Source organism: Rhamphochromis longiceps, linkage group LG7 (genome assembly GCF_057381845.1).
Source record: "Rhamphochromis longiceps isolate RC_006_pf linkage group LG7, R_longiceps_female_GT1.1, whole genome shotgun sequence".
NCBI lineage: Eukaryota > Metazoa > Chordata > Actinopteri > Cichliformes > Cichlidae > Rhamphochromis > Rhamphochromis longiceps.
This window is the reverse complement of record NC_140563.1, coordinates 63856731-63882884: the sequence shown is the minus strand read 5'-3', so window position 1 is coordinate 63882884 and position 26154 is coordinate 63856731. Positions and strand designations below refer to the sequence as shown.

General features: G+C 40.0%; 1 protein-coding gene across 7 annotated transcripts; it reads left to right on the top strand.

Moving 5' to 3' along the window:
- Positions 1 to 1788: 1788 nt before the first annotated feature.
- Positions 1789 to 24880, top strand: wt1a (WT1 transcription factor a). 7 transcript variants are annotated; one of them, XM_085414798.1, is made up of 9 exons: positions 1797 to 2730; positions 6096 to 6218; positions 7332 to 7434; positions 12630 to 12713; positions 18735 to 18834; positions 21255 to 21399; positions 22739 to 22828; positions 23202 to 23285; positions 23540 to 24880. In XM_085414798.1, the coding sequence occupies exons 1-9, from the start codon at positions 2265 to 2267 to the stop codon at positions 23659 to 23661; spliced, it is 1317 nt and encodes a 438-aa protein (XP_085270924.1). In that variant the 5' UTR covers positions 1797 to 2264; the 3' UTR covers positions 23662 to 24880. The 7 variants fall into 7 exon arrangements, 4 of the variants coding, with proteins under 4 accessions (XP_085270924.1, XP_085270923.1, XP_085270926.1 ...); XM_085414797.1 differs by having other exon boundaries at positions 1798 to 2730; positions 23202 to 23294; XR_014912793.1 differs by having other exon boundaries at positions 1789 to 2730; positions 22739 to 23285; positions 23540 to 23602.
- Positions 24881 to 26154: the final 1274 nt, after the last annotated feature.

Here is a 26154-nt window from a genome sequence, read left to right as displayed (position 1 = left end):
GGATTAATAACCGGAAATAAGTGCATTTTTAAAAGGTTTTGACGCAGGGAAAATACATTACCGGTGTTGTGCCAAAAAGTGATTGTCTGCCAAAAACTGATTTCCAGTGTTTCTGTGTATTTTTTATGTGTAATATCTTTACGTATGTTCGTAAATAGACTTCGGTGAACAGGGGATACAAAGGGGTTACATAAAGAATTAAAACATTATCTGTTTTTTAAGTATCTTTACAACTTGTACTTACATTATAACCAATCCGGTCCTTTATCCCCACTTAAAATATTTTTACAGAACTATTGTAATATTTGCTGCCATTTCTGCTGTCCTGTTGGGCAACTTACTCTTACAAAATACATTTTTAATGTTAATGAGATTTTTTTTACTGCATAAATAAAGGTTATATAAAAGTCGCTGCCAAAAACTGATTGCGGCTTGTATCTTGCTACACGAATGTTGTTTGTGGCTCAAGATGACTTTATGTCATCCATAAGGGATGCATTTGACATATGTTTAACATATTATAGCCCAACAAGTTACTTATAGCACTTTAAATATGAGCAATCGCTTTTTGGCAAATACCGGAAATCAGTTTTTGGCAGACAATCACTTTTTGGCACAACACCGGCATTTTAATTTGAATAATTTATTTATTTTTTCCTTTTTTTTTTCTTTCGCACTTTTGTTAGTCTATCAAGAGGTCAGACACGGTTAGCACTGTGTTCTCGTCGTTTTGACGCAGGTGGAAAAGACATAGATTTGCATTACGGGAAAGGCCGTTGTTGCCACGTGCAACCAGCACGCGCAAACGTGGAGAGTTGAAGATAAATGGACTTTTCACGCACACTTTGGGAACTCTTATCGCATTATTCCCAAGCAGGAAACTGATGAATGTTAGCAGTAAGGTGAGCCGTTAAAATGTGTTTTCGTTGTATGGACGAAACATTAAATTTTAAACCACTGACACGCGCGTCTCCGTTCATTTAATTATGTATTTATTCATTTCTCAGTGATGATTTCCCTTTTTCTGGCCTTTCGGCTGAAAACCTGAGGCGTCACAGTTCTTATTATTTTAGTGTTCGTGTGATTTTAATATGTCGACAGCTTTTCAACGAATACAATTAAGAAAACAGAGTAAATAAAATAGGAAAACGCAGATAAATACAGCAGCGGGCCTTAAAAGCTGCAGTCAGATATGATTTATTGGCGCGCGGGGCGTTCGTGCACAACCGTTTAAATTAGACCGTAACCCCGCCCCGGTTTGTACTTAAACACAGCAAAAAAAATTAGATAAATCAGATGTTATAATAATTTAATATTGTCTAATAATTTTAATCCGTGTAAAATGCTGCATTTATTTTCAGTCTGGAGGAGGAAGGTTGATTCGTTTCTATTTAAAGCGGACTCCGGGCCGGGCCTCCTTTGTCACAGGTGAGTTTATTCTTTACGAAATATTTAAGTCGTCTTCAGAATAAAATCCTTTTTAATGCTGCTTGATTAAATGCATTCAAAATAGCTACTGTATCGGCCTGTCAGCAATAAAATAGACTTATAGTTTGGGCTATTGTCTTTCAACAAATAGTTAGAAAATTATGCTTGTTGAAGATTTTTGTTCCCAGATTTTTTAAATACAGGAAAAGCACGTGGTTAAAATTTTATTTTTGTGTGACTGAGGTCAAAGTTTGGCTTTATTTGTTTGCATCAGAGTGACTGTTCAGCAGATGAATGAAGTCAGAGGGTGCTTTCCCTCATCACCTCCTGACTCCACCCCCTCCACCCTCCTCACACACACACACACAGACACATGCACAAGCTCAGAGAGTGGAGGGAAAAGAGGGCTACTCCTCCTCACTCCTCCTCACTCCTCTTTCTCCATTCACAGAGAAAGCTCTGAGCTCCTTCTTGAATGGACCCCATCTCTCCGAGCCAAAACTTGCTTTCTGCTGTTGTGGACGAAAACTGAAGATCACCACTGATCAATCTGTCTGTTTTTTTTTCTTCTTTTTTCTTCTTCTTTTGCTGAGAAACTTGGCTGCAGAGACTGTGCTGTGTCGCCATGAACTTCTGTACTTCTGTCAGACTTGATGAGTTTCCAGAGCGCCTGTGTGTGGTGTCGTAGACGACTGATTCAGAGAAGAGCTGAGAAAAAGAAGACGTACTCCTTAAAGTGACTGAAAGACTCCCAAGGATTAAGAAGGTGGACACAGGGAGACGGATCGAATTTAAAAATAGCCTTCCTTTATCCCAGTTCTCTCCCCTGGACCGCGATGGGTTCAGATGTACGCGACCTAAACTCCCTGCTGCCCCCGGTCCCGGCGGGCCCCAGCCCTGGCTGCCCGGCCCTTCCCGTCAGCACGGCCCCTCAGTGGGCTCCTGTCCTGGACTTCCACACTGCCCCCTCCCCTTACACCTCTCTGGCTGCTCCCCACTCTTCCCTGGGGGCGCACTCCTTCATCAAACAGGAGCCCAGCTGGGGGGCCGCTGGTGACCCCCACCACGATGCAGATCCCCATTGCCTCAGTGCTTTTACCGTCCACTTCTCGGGCCAGTTCACAGGGACTGGGGCCTGCAGGTACGGTGCGGCGTTCGGGGCACCACCTCCTCCGCCGGCCCCGAGCCAACCGCCACCCGTGGCCGCCCCGCACCACCACCAGCCCCCCAGCAGGATGTTCAGCAATCCGCCATACCTGACCAACTGCATGGACACGCAGCAGGCGGCCCGCAACCAGACAGGTAGGGTGTGAGTCTGGGTGTTAGAACATCACCAATTTAACTGTCAATTCTTTCACAAGAACTTTTGACAGATGCAGCTTGAAGTCTTGGTATCATTTTTTTTTTTATCATTCAATTCAACATAAATCTTTTCTACTTTCTGCAGAAGGTGCTTCAGAAGGTGAAGGTCACTTTTCTATAACTTAGCACATTTTCTTTTACAAATTTTACCCCCTGTATATGCATCTGAAGTTCTCTGACAAATCTGTCAGTCATTAGTACATCACCAAAAATGATTTCATGTGGTTTAAATCAGCTGACGTGTTCCTTCTCTGGCTCGAAATCTTGGCTCGGCCTGATACGACCAAGCACGTTACAAACATTGACATCTTCTTAAAAGCACACACAAGTTGTAGAAAGGCGATCCAGCTAGTACGCTTACACAAGACTCCTGTTTGTTTCTGAAAAGGTGGCGTTAAAAGCATTCGAGCTGTAGGCATTAATGTTTAAGCCACAGATGTGTGTCCTGTGCAAACGGCCCATTAAAAGATCACATCCATGAACTTCTTTGGATCTGATCTTGCTTTTAATCGCAGTCACTGAATTTTTTAAATAGGGTTACAGTAATTATGATCATTCTTTTCTTTTGTGTCTGACGCCCTTATAAATTAATTTTTGGAAGGTTTACTTTTTATATAAAATAACATGTCATGTGTTACTCATAATATAGCTCTGAAAATATCATAATTCCAGGTGCAGTGCTTCATATGAAATTTTATATAAAATTACCGTTTCATACTTTTTAAGGTAAATAAAATTTTGTCTGAAATGTTTTAATTCATTTACAAAATCTGATTGTCAAGCACAACAGTATTTTGGTCTAATAAATGTCAAAGATTTGGCAATTGTAATTTATAATTCTTTAAACATCTGCTTAATGTGTAATAAATGCATGACTGCAGCAACGTGCATCAGCATGATCCACTTATAATTAAATAGGCCACTGAGTTAGTTCGAATTCGTAATTTTTGCCATTGGAGTCGAGGGTTTTTCACATCTCAGTTTAGTCCTGGTTGTTTAGATTTAATTTCAATTTGTGTTTTATTCGGAGAACAAAAACACTTTTCTGTTAACATCTTTAAACATTTTTCCATTATTATTTTCACGTTCGCATGTAAATTATATAAAGTTTCATTTTTTTCTGTGAATTTTTCTGTGAATTATATTCACCTGAACCACGCTTTGTGCATCATCTCATTTAACCAGTAAAATCCGTCATTTTAACCAGACTAGAGTTCAGTAATTAACCATGAGCTGAAGCGTGTCCAAAGTCAACAGTGGGATTCATACCTTCTGAGTATCACACCCTAAACTCTTGTTTTTGTAAATGTTCATTTCAGGCAGAAAAATTCATCTGTTAGTGATTACCCAACTGATTAATTAGTAATAACGTGCTTATCAAGCAGATCGTTTAGGAATAACACAGCAATCAAAGCGCCAAGCCGACCTCTAACCTGTTTTTATCTGCTCCCCGCTGTGGCTGGATGAGCACAGACAAACAAACCAACAGCAGGACTCGGGTCACACAGTAGAGCGTGATAGCACAGTGGGGTCACACAGGGACCATCACACACACACTCACACACACCGCTTTTCTGTTTTTCTGTCATGTTCTGACATTTTTGTGTGATTTGAACAACAAAACAAACAAAAAGTAAAATAAATTTTACCAAAACACTTCAACTTTACAGCACAACTTTTACTGTACTTATTGCCATATATTTAACCTTTAGATAACACATAAATACATACTGACGATCACCTAATATGTAAAGCTGATTTCCACAATCATCCATTTGAAGATTTATTTACAACTCTGAGTATTAAAAAAGAAGAAGACAATATGGGGTATTTCCAGAGTTTTCCAGCTGACCTCATCTCTTCTCACCTCAGTGCTAGACTTCAAGGAGGCAACAAAAATGTCCCAATACATGGATGAACACACACACGCTCAAACATATGCAGAGAGAGAAAACTCAGACAGGGAAGAAGACAAATGGAGATGTTTAATGAGTTTTTTTCTCGTCCCCCTCCGCCTCTCCTCTCAAGCACCGATTTACAGGGTAAAGTCGGTGAAAGTGCTGTATTTTAATTAATGAGGCGTGCATGTGAGAGATAATGTGTGTGTGCGTGCGTGCATGGGTGATTTATGGCAGTGTGTCGTGCCCTTTAGGCCAGTCTAAGTCATGAGTCAGGTCTAGTCTGGGTTGTCGGGCACGGATCTCTCTCAACAGAAGTCGGTGTGTTTGAGTGTTTCTTTGGGGTTTTTTTTTTTATAAAACTAAATTTATTCAAACTGAACTCGCAGTTTAACTGTGTGCATATTATGCCAGTGGTGAAAATAAGATTAATCGAATGGAGAATAAAGTCATAAATGAGGCTAATTCAAATTTTCTGTAACTTTATAAAAAAAAAAAACGAGTAAGGGAAGCTTAAGGTGTAACATTTAACATGTCTCAAGTTTTATGTGTAGAAACAAAGAAAAACCCAGAAAATCTTCTTCACCTCCTTTTTTCACTGGTTTTATCATAACTTGAGTGATTTATTTTCATCTTTTAAAGCAGAGAAAATACATAAATACAACCCAAGTGCCCGAGCTGGTCCTCTAGATCATAGTCTGGCCTGCAACGTCCTAAAAAGTGGAAAAAATGAATAAATAATAATTGACATAATTATATTACTGAATCTCAAAATCTCAAAGTAGGATGATTGCAATGAGTCTGTACTGCTTTTTAACGTATGTGTGCAAAGCAAACTTTTCTCTCGCCTTACACTGATGTGTGAACATCTCTGCCCGGTGCTTCACATTTCATGACTTTGGCTGACTTTGATGGTCTTCATCATAAATGTTACCTTGATCTTTTCCTCTTTTAGTGATCTGTGCTGCAAGACTGTCAATAATAAAAGTATCAGCGTTGATGTTCATGAAAATGAGCATCATGTATGATCACCGTTTCGTTCAGTGATGCACTCACCTTTTGGTGGCATTTTTTAGTCTATATTCATTTTGCTTGTAGCAGGATATATGCTGAAATGGTCATTTATGAGGATTTTTTTATTAATCTTATTTCTTCATCGCAAAAACAAGAAAAAGGAATTTTTTTTAATATAGAAAATTCTTGTTTTTAATCATGAAGGCCTTGTTGTGATAATCTTATGAGTTTATTATAAGTCGTTTGTTCTGCATGCGGCTCTTTGGTTACTTTACCTTTATTACCAGATTCACAAATGCAGCTATGCTGTTGTATTTAGTTTCATGTCATCGTGTTTCACTGTTATGGATTTCCGCCTGTTTTTATGTATTTATTTTTCTTTCTGTGTTGCAGGTTACAGCGCAGTTGCATTCGATGGAGCCGGTAATTATGGTCACACTCCTACACACCACAGCTCGCAGTTCTCCAACCACTCCTTCAAACATGAAGACGCTTTAACTCAGCAGAACACGATGGGTATGTGCGAGTGTGGCTTTCGGCGTGCCGACGCGCCCTGTGAATTCAGTCTCTCCTGATAAATGTCTCAGCATGTAAACAGGAGTTTTCTTCCTGAGATTCATTAATCAAAATTTTTTGTTTTGCTTAAGTAAGTTAATTTTATTCTAACTATTTATAGTGAAAATATTTAAAAACCTTTTAGGTTTTCTAAAACCCCCCCCCCCCCCCCCCCCACCCCCATATTAATATATGTGCTCAAATGGTAAAAAAGTTTTTTGTTTGTTTTGGTGTCTTTTAGTCTTCTGAAATAAACAGACTTATATATATATACACACATATATATCTCCATTTGCAGGGAATTGCAAGGGAAAATTTAAATGACTCATAGTTGTTACACTTTCTGTTTTTTTTTTTATTAATCACAATTATAATTTTTACAAATAGTTTTGTTGCAAGCTTATACCAAAGCACATAGTTACATAGTTGCTGCAGGTCTTTTGCCTTTGTAGGACAACTGCTCAGATAACATTTGTGCAGATCCAAAAATGCATTATTTTTCCATCTTTCTCAAAACAACAATGCATCAGAGTCTCTGCCAGTTGGAACAAAAATAGACGTTTCAGTGCGTTTTAATTCTGTGTGAGTGCACAGCTGTGTGTATGGCAGCCCAAAGGCCCTCACCTAGGGAGTGTCTTGTCCCCTATTCTGGTCCCTCGGCCCTGACCTTGCATGTCGGAGGTATAAATCCGCCACATCCTGACTGACAAACCCCTTTCATCCACCCACTTCTGTCTTTAATCCCTCCCCTCTGTATGGTATTTGTAAATATTTAAATAGGGGTGTTTTGTGGACCCGTAGCTGTAAATTTTCAATGATTTTTACAGCAAAGATTACGCCGGGAATTAGAGTAGAGAGAGGGATTTTTCAGAAATGTCAAGGGAGCCGTTGACAGAGAGAGAAAGATCTTAACATTTGAAGAAATCTGGGGGAAAAGAGAGACCACAAAAGAAACACTGCTGAGGAATTTAACCTTCACATTATGTCTTTTTTGTTGTTGCAAAAGCCATATTTTTTTTAATGTATAACTACCCACATTATATACTGTATTGTGTATCTGTGTGGGCATTATAGGTGAGCAGCAGTATCCTGTACCTCCTCCTGTCTATGGGTGTCACACACCTTCAGATAGCTGTACGAGCAGCCAGGCTCTGCTTCTGAGGAATCCTTACAACAGGTAACACTCACATGCCTCATGCACTGCAGTGCGCACCCACCAAAATCATCAAATCTATTTTTACACCAAACTATCAGCAGCAATTAAATCTGGAAATACTTCAGAAACCATTGTTGATTGTTTTTGTGTTGCACTAAATTCAGTGAAAGGTAGCAGGATGCAGTTCTTAACAGGATGTTCACCTTCAGGACAGGTCTGCCTGCCATTGCAGTTTCCTTCTTTGCTTTTGTTCTGCTTCCTTTAGCAGCTTCTTGGTTGTTTCAGTTTTTGTGCACCCATTAGAGTATTTAAGTATTCCTCAAGTGATGTGAAAATCCTCAGTGTATGTATCGTCGTGACTTTGTGTGTAGATTAGTCCGTAAGTAACGGTGTTAGGACGTTCAGAAGGAAAGCATGGGCTGATTTACTGATTGTTTAAAATAAAGAAAGTCCTTTATGCTTATTCTGTGAGGATAATTGTCAGTGATTTACTGTCTACCTTTCTGGGGTTTTAATTGCTGTGAGACACTCTGGTGTTTCCTCTGAAGGACAGATGACGTCCAAGCAGAATTCGTCATAAAGTGCAGTTACATTGTGGCAAGACGCGAAAAGGCTGAGCTTCTTCCACACTGAGTCTTTCGTAAGATCCTCTGGTTCTAAACTTGCGACTGTTCTGACATCATTTTGCAACATTAGCGGGAGTTTTTGATTGAAACAGCGCAGGGCTTTGTGCTTTTATAATGCCTTGCAGAGTGATCTACATTAATCTTTACGATATGAATCAGCTCGTGTTGATACAGCGCTTACATTTAAGTTAAAACTGTTTGTTTCCATCCAATAAAAACGAAAATGAAGAAAATAAAGGAAATGTCTTCACTGACAGCAGACTGCTTCACATAAGGTTAAATCACATTAAGCCATTTTCCAAAAGCAGTGATTTGCTGCAGTAGATGAATGACTGGAACACTAGAAATATTTCCACTCAACAAGCCGCTGAGACGAACCGAAGCTATAAGCCTGTTTTCTTGTCATGAAACTCCACCGATGGTTGATGGCCAGTTTACCTTCTTTCATTGCTTTCCTAGTGGGCTTTGCAGCATTTAATGAAAGGACTTTTTAGCAACAGTGCGCAAGACTCGCTTTTCACTTTCGATTAGATGAGCTGTCCAGTGTGACGTCTAAAACATGACTGGTGCAGTGACTTTTTTACCCAGTAGTTCCTTGTGGGACCCTGACAGGTCTCAGCACACTGTAGTTTGACTTGGAAGTTTTGTATTTGTGATAGCCATGGTGACTGTGGTCACACCCATAATCAATTTGACAAAAGTACCAAGAGAAAAAAAGCTTTTTCCCCCCGTTATTTATGGGTGTCAGTAATAATGTTCTGTAGCTTCTCCTGACTCAGTCGAGTCTAAGTGAATATTGGTTGAAACTTGCTCTTATGTTCCAAGCAAAGACAGAAAATAAGAAACTTAACAGCTGGGGGAAAAACCAAGCTCTTCCATGATTATCTTGGTTATAGTGGTGAAGATGGAAAATGAGAAACGTGCTGCCAACATGTCGTGACAAAGCATGAGCACATTCTGAGTTTAGAGACCTTGTCTTCAACTATATGGATAAAAACACTGGGCCACCTACACTTTGCTGTGGCTGCTGCCATGAAGCTCCTGGTGCGCAGTGTTTGTACTGATGTCAATGCCAGAGGAGGTTTGAGCACCTCAGCGCTCAGTGACCGCACCCTGTAACGTTGACTGCTGTTCCCGTGGGTGCTAAACGCTTCACTTTGCAGTAATACTTATAATATTTAGGGGGAAGAAACTTCATAAACTGACTTGCTGCTACGCTCACTTCCTATTTCAGTACCACACTTGAATTCAGTGAGCTCTTTAGAACGACCCATTCATTCACAGTTGTTTGGCTGACTGCGAGGCCAGGTGTTTGATTTTATACAGCTGTGGCAATGGGACTGAAAATATCTGAATTCTAAGATTAGAAATTTTCTGTCCAATATCAATACTCTATTTGGTATGTTTTTACATACCAAGTGTGCAATTTTCTGCATGTACATATAGTGAGTCTGCTCCTCCACCAACAAGTATTTCACCTTCAGCCACACCCAAACTTAACCTTTAATCCCATCCTTTACTCCCTCACTCCACCCACATTCCAGAAATAAAAATATTGCCTAGTTTCTTAAAAATGTAGCCATTGTGCCCATTTTGTACCTGATAATTTACTGCAATTATTGTAAGTCGGATTAGTACAGAAAAACAAAACAAAAAAATGGATGTTAATGTAAATATTCCACAAGCCTTCACCACACAGAGCTACCTGTGCAGCTCTTTTACAGATGCATTTAAAAACTAGCGGCAATAAGCTTCCTCTGAGGTTAATACATGAACCATTTTTAGTAGGTATGTCTCCTGGCTGTGTGCTCGCTAAAGTTTTTCTTGTTCTGATTTCTAAATATAACATTCTTCACATGCCATTGCTTCAGTGTTCCCCATCGATGGACCAACGTAATAAATTCTCTGTGAATATCACAGCAGGGAAAGTTGTGTGAGAGAGAGACGTATGGTCATAGGCTGTCCTCAGAATCTCCCTGTGAGGGACGTCTTAATCATAAACATAACTGATATCCACTCGAACGCGCTCTCATAGCTGGGAAGGCTCATATGAGTCAGTGGTCTAATCTCACAGCCTGGTACCAACAGGCCTGTATTTACTCTGCAGGCTGCTGGAACAACATGAAATAAAAACACGGGCCTTATTAATGCATACAGACAGGGGGGCACTCTGGTTTGTATCAAAGTAAAAAAGAGTACAAGGTGTATGAAATCGCACACCATGTTCTGAACAGTTGCTGTAATCTTTGAGCTGCAAACAAATGCTCAGGCTCTTCTTGGACACACAGGAAATTTGGCAATTTGCATAGAATTCCAAACTTTTGTGTCCTCAGGAGTCATTTGACTTCTCACATGGAGTCGGTGCATGTGGAGGGGGTGGCAGTGGGCCACTCTTTGCATATTCAGTTATTCGGTTTGCTCAGGCAGATTTTGTTTTTTCATCTCACCGAAGCACGATTCACAGTTTGTCTGAACCATTTTCAAATATGTCTGGAAATCCCCTCCTTCTGACACCTTTGAAATACAAGCTCTTTTTGCACTCGTTACTTAAATGTTTATGTCAATTTGTATCTGTATAGCTTTTTGCAATACAATGTCTCATTAGGCAGATTTGTTGCACTGATAAGGGGCGACCGTGGCTCAGGGGGTTGGGAAGCATATCTGCAACCGGAAGGTCGCCGGTTCGATCCCTGGGCTCTCTGTCCTGGTCGTTGTGTCCTTGGGCAAGACACTTTACCCTACTGCCTACTGGTGTTGGCCAGAGGGGCCGATGGCGCGATATGGCAGCCTCGCTTCTGTCAGTCTGCCCCAGGGCAGCTGTGGCTACAACCGTAGGTGCCTCCACCAGTGTGTGAATGTGAGAGTGAATGAATAGTGGTATTGTAAAGCGCTTTGGGTGCCTTGAAAAGCGCTATATAAATCCAATCCATTATTATTAGTGGGATGAATGGATGCTTTTAAAGTTACTGTTAGGTTTTTATGACTGTCCAGGTTTGACTGTTAGTTATGATGGTTAAAGAGGCTTGATATGCATTGAAAAGTAGTATAGTATTTATTTTATTGTCATTGTCAAGAACAATGAAATTGCGTTTGGGGCTTCCATACAACCCAAAAAAAGAAGAAAATAATAAATACCCCTTAAAACCCAAGTGTACATATTTAACCCAGTGTGACTCCAATGCAATAAGACAATCCTTAGCAATAATGTTCGTAGAAATTCAGACAAAGACCTGAGAAACATGACAAAATACAACAATGCACCCATTCAATATTATTGTACTGTGAGATATGATATCAGATATGATAGTTATCTATTTAAGAAAGAGGGGGGGGGGGGGGGGGGGGGGGGCAGGAGGGGGAAGAGAATAAAGATATGATGCACCAATGCAGACCAGTTCATTGCTATTAAGAAGTTGGATATGGTTACTGCCATTGTTGCGAAGACAGCATGAGTGGATGTTTTGTTGAGTGCTTCATGCTGAGTTCCACTGACATCCACTTCACTGAGATGGAGGCAACATTTCAACAGTTCAGTTCTATGTTGTTCAAACTGCGATCACCTTTATTAATTTACCCCTTCAGATCATTTTATCTTCTTGGATGCATTTGTTTTCTACTTTTCAACATAAAACCTAGATTCCCAGTCACTTCAGTTTATTATTTTAGCCTAGACAAATCAGCCAAAGTGTCTGTATTGTGTCGGAAGTGGGAAAAAGTTGGATTTGTACATCCCTATCCAAAAAGCCTGCCTACATAGTTATTATCAAAATTATAGATATTTGGTAATTGTGCTGTTTTTGATCCTCTGTGGCACTTCTTGAGATAAATTCTCTGTTTGTTTATTCTGAAGAAAAGATAAATTCTTTTGTAGGTTAACTGTGAAGTGGAGGGTTTTTCCAGGAAACACCTGCTGTAACACACGCTGGGTGTTACGGCAACAACAAAAAAAAGGGGGAGGGGACCGATAATGGTCATAAAATAGATGGTCAGCAATGGATCCAGTGAGAGAAGAAAAGCAGACATATTTATTTGAAAATGTCATGGATAGCTGCTTTAAATCTTGCTCTGAACCTCCATCCCAGCAGTATTTCAGCAGATATACCATTTGGCCCAGCTGGCCATGTGCCCCTGTTGTACTGTAAAATAATAGCTGTGTAACGAGCAGGGTACCAGGCACCACATCTACCCCATCCACACTGCTATGTGCCTGCAGGTGGTGTAATAGAGGGACTGTGGTGTTAGGGGTGAGAGCTATAAATCCATTGTGTGTGTGTGTGTGTGTGTGCACGTGAGGTATTTAAACGCATGGCAGCTCTGAATAATGATTCTCGAGTCTGCCGTGTTTAATGAAAGATGGCCGTAATGAGATAATTTGGCTCTCTTGGTGTCCGAGGAACATTTTTTAATCTCAGCTCCACCTGTGACTGTGTGGGTGTTTGTGTGTGTTGGCATTTTTCATTAGCGTGCTTCTACAGCGGACGACAAAAGCGAGTGAATACACACACACATACACCCAACCGTGTCCTGGTGCTTGACAGTCCACTGCACAGCTCATGAGCTTTTCTTCTACATTTTGTCTTTCCTCCACAGCGGTGAAAATTTATATCAAATGACCTCTCAGTTGGAGTGTGTGGCATGGAACCCTGTCAATACACTGGCATCCACCATAAAGAGGTAGGAACTCATCCATCGCTCTCTTTAAGCAGCAGGAGTCTGTCAGGTTTGGGCTGAATAGGACAGTGGGTCATGTGAAGGGAAGATTAGGTCGAAGAGAGTGAGCAGACTCATTATTTTTGGAACAGCAGCGGCAGTTTTCAGCGCTGAAAGAACATCTTTAGTCTTTCCCACCTGCTGCGTCGCTGTGATGTAGAGTTTGAACAAGCCGGTAAAACACACGCTTCAATTTGGTTTTTAAGGTTTGAGGTACTGCTGCATGGACGGCAAGACACTGGGTTCAAACTCATGTGCTCATTTGTTTTATCTTAGCATGTAAACAACGCAGCAACCACTTTCTCTGTGATTTAGAAGGACGCCAGTTTTGTAGGACGTTTGTTTAAATAGCATAAGTTCCTACAACATACACCAGCCTTACTTAATTCAAATGCTACATCTATTCTTCCTGTTACCAGAGACATTATAAAAGCGAGATGCGCCATTAAATAGGATTTGCTATCAAATTTTTAAGCAGTTTTCAAATTTAACTGGTGATTCTGTTCATGCTGCTGTCAGGTCCCAGTGCCCGGAGGTTTTATCAGTATGACAGCAGAATGGCAAGACCCGCTTCTGTCAGGACTTTGCCTTTGTTATTACTAATATAAATAGCAGGAATAGTTACTTTTTGCTATACTATAACTTATAGTACTAGAAGTATTGTTCCAAATAGAAGTGCATCTACTACTGAGCAGGTAAGAACATTCATTTAAACCACTGATCAGCCACAGCATTAAAGCCGGTGAGCAACATTGATCATCTCATATCACTTATTAGTCAATTGATCGCCGTCTGTTCTTTGCCTAACTCAGCAACCATTGATCTGATCACTGTACTTCAGACTGGTGCTCTTTTTCAGTGGGGGTTGTCTGTGTTGCAGATCAAAATATTCAAAAGCATTGTTGCCTTGACATTAATACAGATGTTACCCTGTGGTAGCCCCCCCCCCCGCGACCCTGATAAGCACAAGAGAATTGATGCATATTTAGAGAAGATGATTGTTGGCTGATTGTTGTTTAGAGGTTAGATCTGTTTTAGGTGGTTACACACAGATGTTTAGGCACATGTCTGTTTAAAGCCATTCCACCATTTGTTAGTTTGCTTCACTGACAGCCATGCTCAGCATACTGTAATGGGTACTTTTTATTGCAACTGCTCTGTTTTTTGACTCGCTCATGCTAGTGCACTGTGATAAACTTTACAGCCACTGAGTGTTTGATAAATGAGAATAATCTTACAGAACCTTGAAACAAAACACAAGCATAGCTTTAAAGGTCAAACATGGGTTTTAATTCCTAAAAGGATGTAGGAACAATAAATATAGATCAATTTATTATTGTAGGGTCTTTAACTTACAGTACAAAGACCTTGAAGCAACTGTTGTTGTGATTTGGTGTTATATAAATAAAATTCAATTGATTTAAATTAAGTTTTTGAAAGCAGTGTAACTTAAGAATGCCTTAGAAGTGTTTTCAGTGCGGTTTACCAGCCAAAAAGATAATTAACAGAAATACTGTTAATGTCAAAGTACGGATATAGTGAAAGACGTCTATATTAGCAAATGTTTGCTCCTAAATTTTACATGCTGATAATTTTTGCAAAGTTGTAAAACCAGTGGGGTTTTGGCGCCAGCGCTTGTCTTTGTTCTCATCCTGGGTCGAGTATCTATCACATTTTCCCACGGCTTCTTATATTCCTGTCTGCCAGACACCAATTAGAAACCATGCAGAAATAATCACTGAAGTGTCAGCATTGTTCAGACGATCTTAAAAGCACCGAAAAGCATGCGCTGTGCTGTATGTCACTGTGACCTGCATAGCTTACTGCTGGTCAGCATCTGTGTCGACTCACAAATAGCTTTCTGCTCCGAGCCAAGAGGCATTCATCTTGGTTAACAGATGAATGTGTGTGTGTGTGTGTAATAGAGATTTGTATATGGATAAAGGTGTGGTACTGTGTGGTACTGCTGTTTTGTGAGAGCAGTGTGGGTGTGTATGTGTGGTGGGCCGAGGCTCTTTAAAGCCGGTATTAATGTGGTTTTATTCACTTAAATAAACTTTTGAAATAGAAAATATTTCATTTTGCCTGTGGCTTCATGCTAGCTGAGTGATTTTTACTGTTTCAGAGGGCTGTCTCTGACTTTGTGGCATCTGTGATGGACAGCAGGAGAAATGAAGGGTTGAGGAGTGATGAGGATGATGAGGAAGAGAAAGGAAAGCAGAAAGAAGGGGAGGAGCAGGATTTGTGGAAGTGGAAGTGTAGGGGAGCTGAGCTGAGACAGGAAGTACAGATTCCTCCCTTCCTATTATTTCGATTTGGAAACTAAACACTAAAACGATAAAGTGCACATCAGCTGTTTGCTCAGTGTGAAAGAGTGAAGGCTGGAGAAGACCTGCAGTAGTGCCAGAGACATTCTGTAGAAATATGAGACCACGTATTTCAAATGTGGTTCAGCAACTCTGATTATTTGCCATTACACTCTCTCAGTATCATAAAGCACTGATGTGTGGTGTTATTATTAGTTTTATTGTTTTAGCACATCATAGCAAATCATTAGTTCCCGTCATAGATGTGTTTTCAGTTTTTTGCATTCAAACATCACACCTGATCGAGAGTGACACAGTGGTTGCACGTGTTGGAAGATCTCCTTCATGGTTCTGCAGATGAGCGTGTGCACTAACGTCTGCTCAACCTACAACCATGAAGGAGGAAGAATTTGAATAGCTGACCCTCTTTAGACTTTGCAACACTTTTTTGGATCAAAGTGATTAGAAATGATAAACAAGAGTCCTTGCAGGAGTTTCTGACACTCACTAACAACTCCGTATGGAAATGTGGAAGCACGTCGTCACTCATCGTTCATAATGTGATCAATCTGAAATTCATCACAGATCAAACTTCAAAGTTGTGCCTGAAGTTGTAGCTCTTACCAGCTATTGCTATAACTATATAACCTGTTTGAAAGTTGCCTTAAATGTGAGTATTTTATTCAAGAAATGCATTTGTTTTCTTTTTCCTGACATGAAAAGTTTGCACAGATATGTGCTGCAAAAAATGAAGCTGGAGCTACCGGTTGGTGAGATTGCATTAGCCCAAAAACTGCTAGTCTGCTCATTTCTGACTCTTTTCTGCAGAAACACTGTAGGGTAACAACACTATTTTTTATATACCTTTTATTTGTTACAGTATTATTTCTCTCTGCTTTCAGTCTTTTTGCTGTAACCTTGATATTTTGAGCAAATATAACGCTGTTTTCTCAGATTCCTCCTGCATCTCCTCATTAGACACATTACAGGTCTTTAGCATCCGTGGTTTGTTGCTCTAGCTGCAGATATATAAGATGAGACATCCTTTATTTAACTTATATTTGAGACATTCTTGCTGCCAAGAGGTAACCATCCCTACAGAGTCTGCCTCGTGAGCTTGACAGGATGACATGAGTTGCAGGTTTGTGATCCATGATTTCTGTCCCACCAGGACATTTGTGTTTTGCATTCTGTTCTCCATTTTTAACTCGCGGATTTTGTTTTTGCTTCACCTTGCTACTTAGATTTGGGCTCTGAAAAAGTACATGTGGCAGTTAGGAAGGTATTCTGGTTTTGACACACATGATACCGATACCCTAGCCTGATGCTTCAAGGGTGAACACCAAAGGATAGCTTGTAAGTACATTCGCCATGACAAGATGAAGTTAATGGACAGCCTTGTCTTATTTTGCCTTTTGAAGGACCTCGTAGTGTTTTCTGGTTTTACACTCTTAACAGAACTACATATTTTCAAACAACTCTTCATTACACAGTTATATCTTTTATATTGTCAGATGTCATCTCCTTCTGTTTTACGTCTGTGTGATGTAAAATGCCACAAACGTCTGCGGTCACATCCACAGCTGTCCAGCCTCACAGCGAGGTGGTTGTCAGAGGACTGACTGACTTGGGTCTCTCATTATGTAAAGTACATCACCCACTATTACTAATCGCATAGACATAAAGATGAATGAATAAGGAGCAGCAAAGGAGCTTGCAGTGCAATGTAAAGTCAGTTGCAGTGACTGTCTTCCTGTCTTTGGGATAATCGAGGCAGACAAAGAGCACCTTATACGCGCTCGGCTGTACGGTGTGCGTTTTCCACTGCAGCGGCACAGGATGCAAACTCCCATCCTCCTCGTTTGGTTAGACAGACTGAAATATAACACATTTCATAGACAAGAGCTTTCTGTGTCTCTGGGTGTTATGATAAGAAGATATGAGAGGCAGCTGTGTCAAACAGAGCAGGTTTTGTTCTGCCCTTTAAGTCATGTGAAATACGTGACTGGAAGAGTTTCTGTAGCAGCTGCTTGATTATTTTCCTTGATCAACTGTAAAATATTAACCGTTTAAAGCCTGAACCATGAAATTACTGCTAGAAAATTCAATTTTGTTAAAAAAAATCGAGTGTTTATTGAATCTTCTGACAATTAAAACAACAAACTAGATATTCATTTGCATATGTGTTTTAATTTGTGTCATATTTGCTACATATGGCATTTCTTTTGCAATTTATTACTTAGAAATATATTATATATATTAGATTTTTTTGGTGGGGAAAAAACACACTGATGATGTAGAAGCCTGAAAAACTCACAAAAACTATTTGTATCTAATATGATATGCTAGGTGTTAATGGGTTAATCTTAATTTATATAATAATAATAGTCTCTTTAGAGAAATAGTTTAGCATTTAATACGCTCATTTTTCTGAAGTGTGTTTGCCATCTAAGTTAAGTTTAGTTGCAAGTATATTCTTTGATTATATCATTTCAGATGTGACACTTCCATGTAGTGAAGCTGATTTTGTATGAGGCAAAAACTTTGTGTTTTTGGCCAAATATTTTCCCCAAAAAGCAGAGGCCTGTGCACAAACGAGGAAATCAGCACCATACATCACCACTGGTGACATCAGTACAGTGGACTCTGTGTTTTGTATTATGGGCTCTCAGTGACAGGGTAATAATGTTACCAGCCAACACAGAGATTTGCGTGCTATTGCATTTTTAAAATCTGGTGTGTGTACACTTCACATTCATCTTGGACTCTCTGACTTCACTCTGAAGAGGTTTTGAGCTTCTACCGTCATTTAGTAGCACGGTATACTGCAGCACGGTGGACACTTGATTTTTGGAGCCAACTTTTCGGGAGTAATGAAATAGTGCTCCTTATGCTTTTACGGTATATTAGTATTATATTAATAATAAAAATAAAGCTGTCATTTATTTTGAAATGTCCAAAATAGGCATTAATTTAACACAACGACACCGCTTGACTCTGTGCCACAGTCTGAGTCATTCTGCGATCACGCCATTTCTAAATGAACTCGATTGTATAAAAAACAGCTTCCATGCCGGACACCACATATACCAGTATGTTTACTGTACCAATGCCAGCCAGTTTAGCTACATGGGAGCTGATTGAATTGACTGGAAGACGACTTTATCAGATGTCAGATGTCTTCTCCGGTCTTTAAAAAGACTCTTTACATCTAAACTTGGTTAAAAAGAACGGTCTTCCTCTCCAGCACCTCTGCATGGTCCTTATTTGACCAGCAAATCCAAATCCAGAGCTTTCTTCCTTTGCAACAGGGATGCAACTAACCGCTGTCTGTCCTGCCGCTCTGTTTGAGAACAGTAAGTTTTGATTTTCTGGATCCTTGTGCTAATAAGCACACCATGCACTGAAACCCCAGGAAAACAGGGTTATATGTATAAGCATATGTAAATGACATGGACATGTTTATTCCCAAAGAGAACAATAAAACACCAAATATACTTGCATTTGCATTTTGGAAACTGTCTGGTGAGGTGTGATGCAGACGAATATCTAAGATCAAACGTGTGGCCATGACAGACCTTCAGAAATCACGTCTCACAGACGTCTGGTACTTGGTGGGTTTAGAGACCACAACAGCAGCAGCTAATAAAACGGTCTGTTTCTCTCTCTGTGTTTGCAGCCACGCAGCCAGTTATGACAGTGACCCCAGCACCCCGATGGTATACAGCTGCAGCACGCAGTACCGCATACACACACATGGAGTCTTCAGGGGAATACAGGTAGGAACCCACATTACTGCTTCTCCTGCATGCGCCTAACTCTTTGTCAAGAGGTCACCCTGAGGTCATGTGTTAAGATCAGAGTGTAGCCACATGCTTGACAATACTGAAAAACACCTGAGGTCACTTTGATAAACGGAAGAGCAAAAACAGACGATTGAGCCAGAGCGTATTTTTCTAATGGGTGGAATGAAGAAGATGAGTGGTGGAGAGTCTGATGCAATGAACAGGCTACGTGAAGAGGACTGATATGCAGCAGAGCACAGATTTACAAACCCATACACACAAATACCTGCGCGTACACACACACACACACATTCAGGGGCTCTTATAAGGCGACTTTAAAAGTCAAGAGGAATCTTTTTCCACAAATCCATTAGCAGTGGAGAAACACACACTCAGGGTTACGCTGGGTAACGATGCAGTTTCCATGCAGGGATCAGCATGTTAATAAATCATTAGATTTTAATTATTGTCTGTCAGCTGCTCTAAAGGACAGGGAGCAGGAGATTCTCCAGACCTGCTCTTAGTCCACAACAGGACTTTTTGAGATCTTTCTTTCTGGGGCCTGCTTCATTACTCACTCTGTTCCTTTTCCTTCTCTGAGATCTTGCTCGGTACAAAAGAATAAACAATATCTCACTCCTGTTCCTTTTTAAAGTATAATTTAAGAGCTGCTAAAAAGTGAGATAACAGATTGAGCAGCAAAATGATGCTTTGCTCCATATTTTTATTACAGGGATTACACTAATTCCCAGTCACTGCCAAAGGAAATACAGATGACAGCCGTGGAATTTCACTCTTCATTAATATTACCTCATGGCCTGCAGTCATTATTACACAGAGTGTTAAAAACTGAAGCCTCTGATCAGCTAACTATAACACTTTAGTCTCACAAAGTCGTTGTTGTTGGTCTCACATTAAATCAGCTAAACAGACCTTCAGCAAACACGTTACTTCTTAGATCTGGGTTATTTCGTATGGAGGCCCAGTGTGGTCAAAATTAATTAAACGGATATGTCATTTTAGATCACATTTTTTAAAGTAATATACATGACTTAAATGGTAGAAAGACACCTAGAATAATAATATTTAATTATCAATATTTGAAGAAAATAGTTTTTTTATGCTGATATTTGTGTATTTTTTTCATGCTCTTCTATTGCATAAAAGTTTTTCTTGACAGTTTACCTTTTAATCAGCCATGTCCTCTACATCTCTGAAGATTTAACAATATCTACCCAATGTAAGCAGGTAACTCCTTTGAGCCACAGCAAAAACGTTTACCAAAGTTAATGAGGCTACTGCTGTAAATAAACCCACTGCACAGACAGCTTAAACTGTCTAGCTGTGTAACTCGCTATGCAGGGTTGTGAGACTAAATTATAACCCGAAATAAAAATGAAGAATCAGATCTGTAATTCTTAATCCTAAATGTTCATCATCTCAGTGCAGAATCATAAAATGCTGTCAGATTTCATCGAACAAATGTATTTAGTGCTGTATGTTTAACCATATACATATTTTTTAAAGCATTTATCCAATATTAAACGCATCAGGACTCCCTACATTAACACATAATAAACTATCAGTGCAAAGAGTTTGTATTGTGTGTCACACACTGTGGATTCTGATCAGTTTACAGCTCATGGTTGCCTCGATGTTCACATGGGCACGGTAGGTGACTCTTAACAGCTCTAATGTTAACAGTTCTAATTAGAACAGGGCTGACCTCTTAATCGCTAAACGCTGAGGAAATGAAGAGCAGATGCTGCAAACAGGGGAGGAGGAGGAGAGATGGGAGGCAGTGTGGAGGGAAAGAGGGAGAAAAGAGAAAGTGATAAAGGGAAGAATGAGGTGGAGGGGTGTAAAGTGGAAACAGAAGACGGACGGCTAAAGGAAACATGAAGAGTGTGTACTACCGTGTCAATGTAGATTAAATAACCAGCAGGTTATGAAACGCCAAGACGTCTGGTAGTGTAAATAAATGTAAACACTGAATTTGTCCCTTTGGTCACGTGTGTTTTCCTGTTTTCTCCTCCGGCTGTGAGCGATGCAGTGGGGGGCACTGTTAGGGGGTCGGTCTAAAAAGCGTGACTAACTGCTCCCTTTGGGCTGCACTCAGCCTGGGGTCATTTTACTGCTAATTCCCATCTAATGAATATATGACCATTTCATCATAATGAACCCCAACATGGAGATCTCATGCACTCATTTACATGCAGGACAGATTTAATTGCCTGTTTTCTAAATGTAATTTAGAAAACAGGCAATTTTTTTTTGTTGCTTCGGCTATTGATGTCCTGGGAGAGTTTTTGTTAATTCTGCATTGAGCAGTTTAGCTTTAAATATGTGTGTGTGTGTGTGTGTGTGTGTGTGTGTGTGTGTGTGTGTGTGTGTGTGTGGGTGGGTGGGTGCAGGACGTGCGTCGGGTGCCCAGCATCGCTCCAGCCATCGTGCGGTCAGAAAGCAGCGAGAAGCGCCCGTTCATGTGCGCCTACCCAGGATGCAACAAGCGCTACTTCAAGCTCTCCCATCTGCAGATGCACAGCCGCAAACACACAGGTGAAGACGCACGCTCTGCTGACACATTCATCACATGACTGCCGACAGCAGCGGCGTTCTGCACACATTTCCCAGCAGTGCTGTTAACTTCAATAAAGGCTTTCTACCTCGCTTACGTTTTTTGAGCTTCAGGAGGACAAACGTCTTCAAATGAAGTTTCCATTGGCTCTGATTTCCGTGTCTCCTCTTGCCAGGAAATATTTCCTGTTTGGTGAAATATAGAGAAAGAGATTTTCAGTTGGGTCTGTTGCACAGAAAAGAACCTTTCACTGTGGTGATTTTATTTTCAATGACTCAAAAGTCAAAAACAAAGCCAAACGTGCATGCACTAACAGATGTGAGCCCTTCAGATTTTACATATAACCTCTAAATTACCTAAAACTTTAGAACATGTCACTGTGCATACTCTCAGAATAGCACTAGTTAAAAATAATCAGTGTTATTCTGAGTATATGCTTTTTTGTTATTATAAACAATAAAACAGCCATAATGAGACCATTAATCTCTTCAATACTATTCATTATTATTATTTATTTATTTATTTTTACAAAGTGTGTTTGAAAATGTATTAAAAAAATGTTGTCCACACCTTACCCTGATATAAATCTTAAAAGCTTTGGTTTTTGTGTTGTGGTTACCTTTGCACACACATTTTATAGCTTAAATAATTATTTTGTTAATTACCCATTAATACATTTTTTAATCGTGTTCTTACTTACTCATTTAGTCTGTTGGATTTCAGGAAATACCCAGAGCCCAAGGTGATCTTTATATGCTGTATATAGTCGGGTCAAAAGTTTGATCAGAACCAGCAAATTTATTCCTTAATTCTTTTCCCTCAATTTCATCTGATCCTGATTTTTTTTATTTATCAAGTTATTGACTCTTTTATTGGTTTCTTTTGTTGTTTATTTGCTTGTTTGTTTAATTGCTTATGTGGTTAAATATTGTTGTTCTGCTTTCATGTCAGGCAGCTGCCTGGATCTTTTGCTGCTACCTCTCATTCATTCAGTGTGACTGAACAGTGACTGCGACTATGCAAAATCATATTTTGAGCAACGCGTTTTAATTGGATTGTATTTTTTTTTTTTGAAAAATATGTTTATAAGTGATCTTTGGTAATATGAGTGTTGGTGTTCCTGCATGACTGATCACGTTGCAACAATCAGGTTCAAAGCTGCTGTTCTGGACGGGCTGATAAACTGGCCTGTTGGTTTCATCTGTACAGATCCTGCTTTTTTCCATCACTGCAAGAGTGACCAGCTGTGAGTATGTGATAAAATAAGTTGAAAGGATGTCTAAATTAATCCTCTGTGTTCTTTTTCTTGTCTCTGTCCAGGGGAGAAACCCTACCAGTGTGAGTTCACAGACTGTGGCCGCAGATTTTCGCGCTCTGACCAGCTTAAAAGACACCAGAGGAGGCACACAGGTTTGACTGGTTTTACTCCCGCGGACTGTCTGACTTCATTTTTTATTTCTTCCTGGCCTTTTGCTCTCTCCCTCTCTCTTCTCGCTCTCCTCTGCTTTTTGCATGACAGCTTTGTTTTTGTTTTGTTTATTTTTAAAGACAGTGCCGTCTTTAAAGTTTTGTGTTCATTGGTGCACTGTACTGAACTCACTTCAGATGAAGTTGCTAAATGCTGGCCAAACTTTGGAATGGCTTCTCTGCAAGCCTTTGCTCTACTGTATTTCTCTATCTCCCTCTGTGTGTGTGTGTGTGTGATGTTGAATGTGTGTTTTCCGTATGTGTTTATGTGAACTCGTGCTGAATGCGTGTGCATGCTTACTGTACATGTGTTTAGGAGTAAAACCGTTCCAATGCGAGACGTGTCAGAGAAAGTTCTCTCGGTCTGACCACCTTAAGACACACACACGGACTCATACAGGTAAAACAAGTGCGTAAACTTTTATTTTTTCATTTCTTCTTCATCCATTTAATATTTATATACATGTATATTATAGCTGAAAATGTTCATTTTAATTCCTATGAAATAAAAAGAATGTTAATAGACTGGTGCTACTATGCATGAAGAGATATAGCAGCAAAATATTCGAAGAAATCCCTGATTTTAAATCCCTCTGGTGCTAATTCTCCCCCTCCTGTCGTTGCCTCACCGTCCTCCACCCACCTCTCTCTCAGGTGAGAAGCCGTTTAACTGCCGGTGGCCTAACTGTCAGAAGAAGTTTGCCCGAAGCGACGAGCTGGTACGACACCACAATATGCACCAGAGGAACCTCACCAAGCTCCAGCTGTCCATCTGAGTGTGTCTCTGCAGCCCGTTTCCAAGACTAAAATATTAACATGTTATTTTGCGTAGCCCAAAACAAAAAAGCCTCCGTGGGAGTCTTAATCTGACATTTAGGACTTAAATTTTACGAGCTACACACCACAGTCTGCACTCTGAGGTGAAATGCAAATCTGTCTAAAATCAAGGAGAATTCTGACAAAGGGGATGTAGTCTTGGAAACTGCAGTATATTACTTAGTTCATCAGTTCAGTTGATCTCAAGGCCAGCTCAGATCAGCTCATACCTTCCTTACCCATTCAGCTGACTCTCTCATTTAAGCTCTCCACTTGCAACATACCTATAACTGTGCTTCACCTTTTATGCTGTATCTGACTTAAGCATCTCATCTTCGTTCTTAAAACCTGCTGTGTCCTGTGACCATGAAATAGGGAGGTGTCTCAGAACAGTGCCATGCTTCTTATATAAATCACTGCTGATGGAAATGATAATCTTCTTTTACTGACATGTGTTTTTGCTTCTGTCAAGAAATGCAAAAAAATCCAAAAACAAAATCATCAATGTGTGAAAATCGCAGCGACCTCCCCAAACACCCTCGTGCAGAGTTGCTATGTCATCTGGTAAGATGCTACTTTGGCCAGTCATAGTCCTGGTAGAGTACTCAATGGTTATTTCCCACTGAGGTTTTTTATCTTAAACAAAGTACTTCAAACGCGCTGTTTTCACCAGCACGTCTACATATTTTCATGCTCTCTCTATATTATCATTTCTGCAATATATCTATGTTATTCTGAGCTCCAAACTCACAACATTTGGCCATGTATGTTTTCTTTAAGGTGGAATAACTTCCTAAAACACCTGAGTATTAGCAGGTTTTTCTCAAACAGCAATACGTAGTTCTCAGACTGATGTCTGTTGAGGATCTGGCTCAGCAGCGAGTGTATGAAATTAAATTACTAAAAAATGAAGAAATCTCTGTATGTCGATCTACGCATAGCTTGACAGCTGCTTTCTGTGATAATTTGCAGTGTCACGTTTGAGGTTGCTTGGATGTTTAAGCCTCATATATTAGCTAAAAGTTGCTGCCTGCTCCACTCGGTGTCTAAAGAGGAGGGCCACATATACATGGCTAACATAAATCTAATCCAAAGCCCTTTTACCTCCAGCCTTCACAGTCAAGTACCAAACCCTTGCCCTAATTCTAACTATACCTTTAAAACTCGGACTCAGAAAAAGTGTGAACGGTGCAAAAAAAATAAAAATCCTTCATCACACTGTTGGTCTTAAAATGCTTCTCACAAAGATAGCTCTATTTTCTATGGTTTCCAGTCACAGATGACTTCTGTGTTTGGAGGAGGAGCTCCAACCTGCCACACTCACACACACACACACACACACACACACACACACACACACACACACACACACACACACACACACACACACACACACACACACACACACCTTCAGCGAGTGTATCCTTGTAGCTGTTCTCAGTAACTTCATGGCTGTGACGCCTTTAGGGGACGTTCGTAAACTGTAGCCATAAAAAAATAACCCGTGTTGCACTCTCTCCAAACGGGCGCTAATTATGGCGCATGCTAGTCAGTGCAATGCTGGTATGTTTAATTATTGTAGCCTAATTATTGTGACACAGAGGAGTAATGTCTGAGTGCAGCCTGCTTCCCCAGATGATGGTGTTTTTTATGGGATTTGTTGACAGTAAATAACATACATAATCAGTTTTATATAGATTCTCTGTACCCATGTTTCAGGAGAACCAAGAGGAGATAACAAAAACAAAAAGCTTCACCTGATAGTTTTGCTTGAAAGTAAAACGTGTTTCCACCTGCATAAAATATAATTTCAGGCAAACATTGGGTGTAAATGTTCTAAAAATGTATGCAAATCTTTCATTTTACATTTCCATGCCCAGGATGTGTTCCAGAGGACGCCAGATCTTAACTGTTCAATGCTGCAGAGTGAGGTCAAAGGTTATAGTCAGCGGCCTACAAACCTACAGCTTAGCGCCTTTTCAGCTGTTGTAAATATTTCTTTTGCAAAACTACTTTAAGAAGGCGCACATGTTACCATTTTGCATATAAAACCTGCTTTCACTGGACGGATTAAAAGCAGAGAGAGAGATTTTTTTGTCGTCCTTTTAACAATAAGCTGCTTTTAATCTGAAAGAATCAAATCAAGAGAATAACTTGCATCTTTGCAGCACTCGCTCTGTGAAAGCTTTTGGTGTTTTGTCTGGTCTGCATAAAATATCTCGTTGCCACAAACATGACTTTACGGCTGTATTTAAAAAGCTGAACTTTTTTGTTGTTGTTGTTGTTGATTAATGTGACTTTTTTTTCTTGGAGCTCAGTTGTCTCTTGTCCCTGTGGTGTGTAAATATTGCTGGACTTTGGCAGTGTTTTCAGCACTGCGAGCTTTAAAATATGTCTGCCGGGTCACACTGGCTCTGTGGCCGAGACATTATGGTCAAGATGTAAATAATACT

Excerpts from the sequence above, each read along its gene's own strand:
- wt1a (XM_085414797.1), top strand. The coding sequence starts at position 2,265 with ATGGGTTCAGATGTACGCGACCTAAACTCCCTGCTGCCCCCGGTCCCG. Across the intron at positions 7,435-12,629 it reads CTGAGGAATCCTTACAACAG|CGGTGAAAATTTATATCAAA; the intron begins GTAACACTCACA and ends TTTCCTCCACAG. Across the intron at positions 22,829-23,201 it reads ACACCAGAGGAGGCACACAG|GAGTAAAACCGTTCCAATGC; the intron begins GTTTGACTGGTT and ends ACATGTGTTTAG.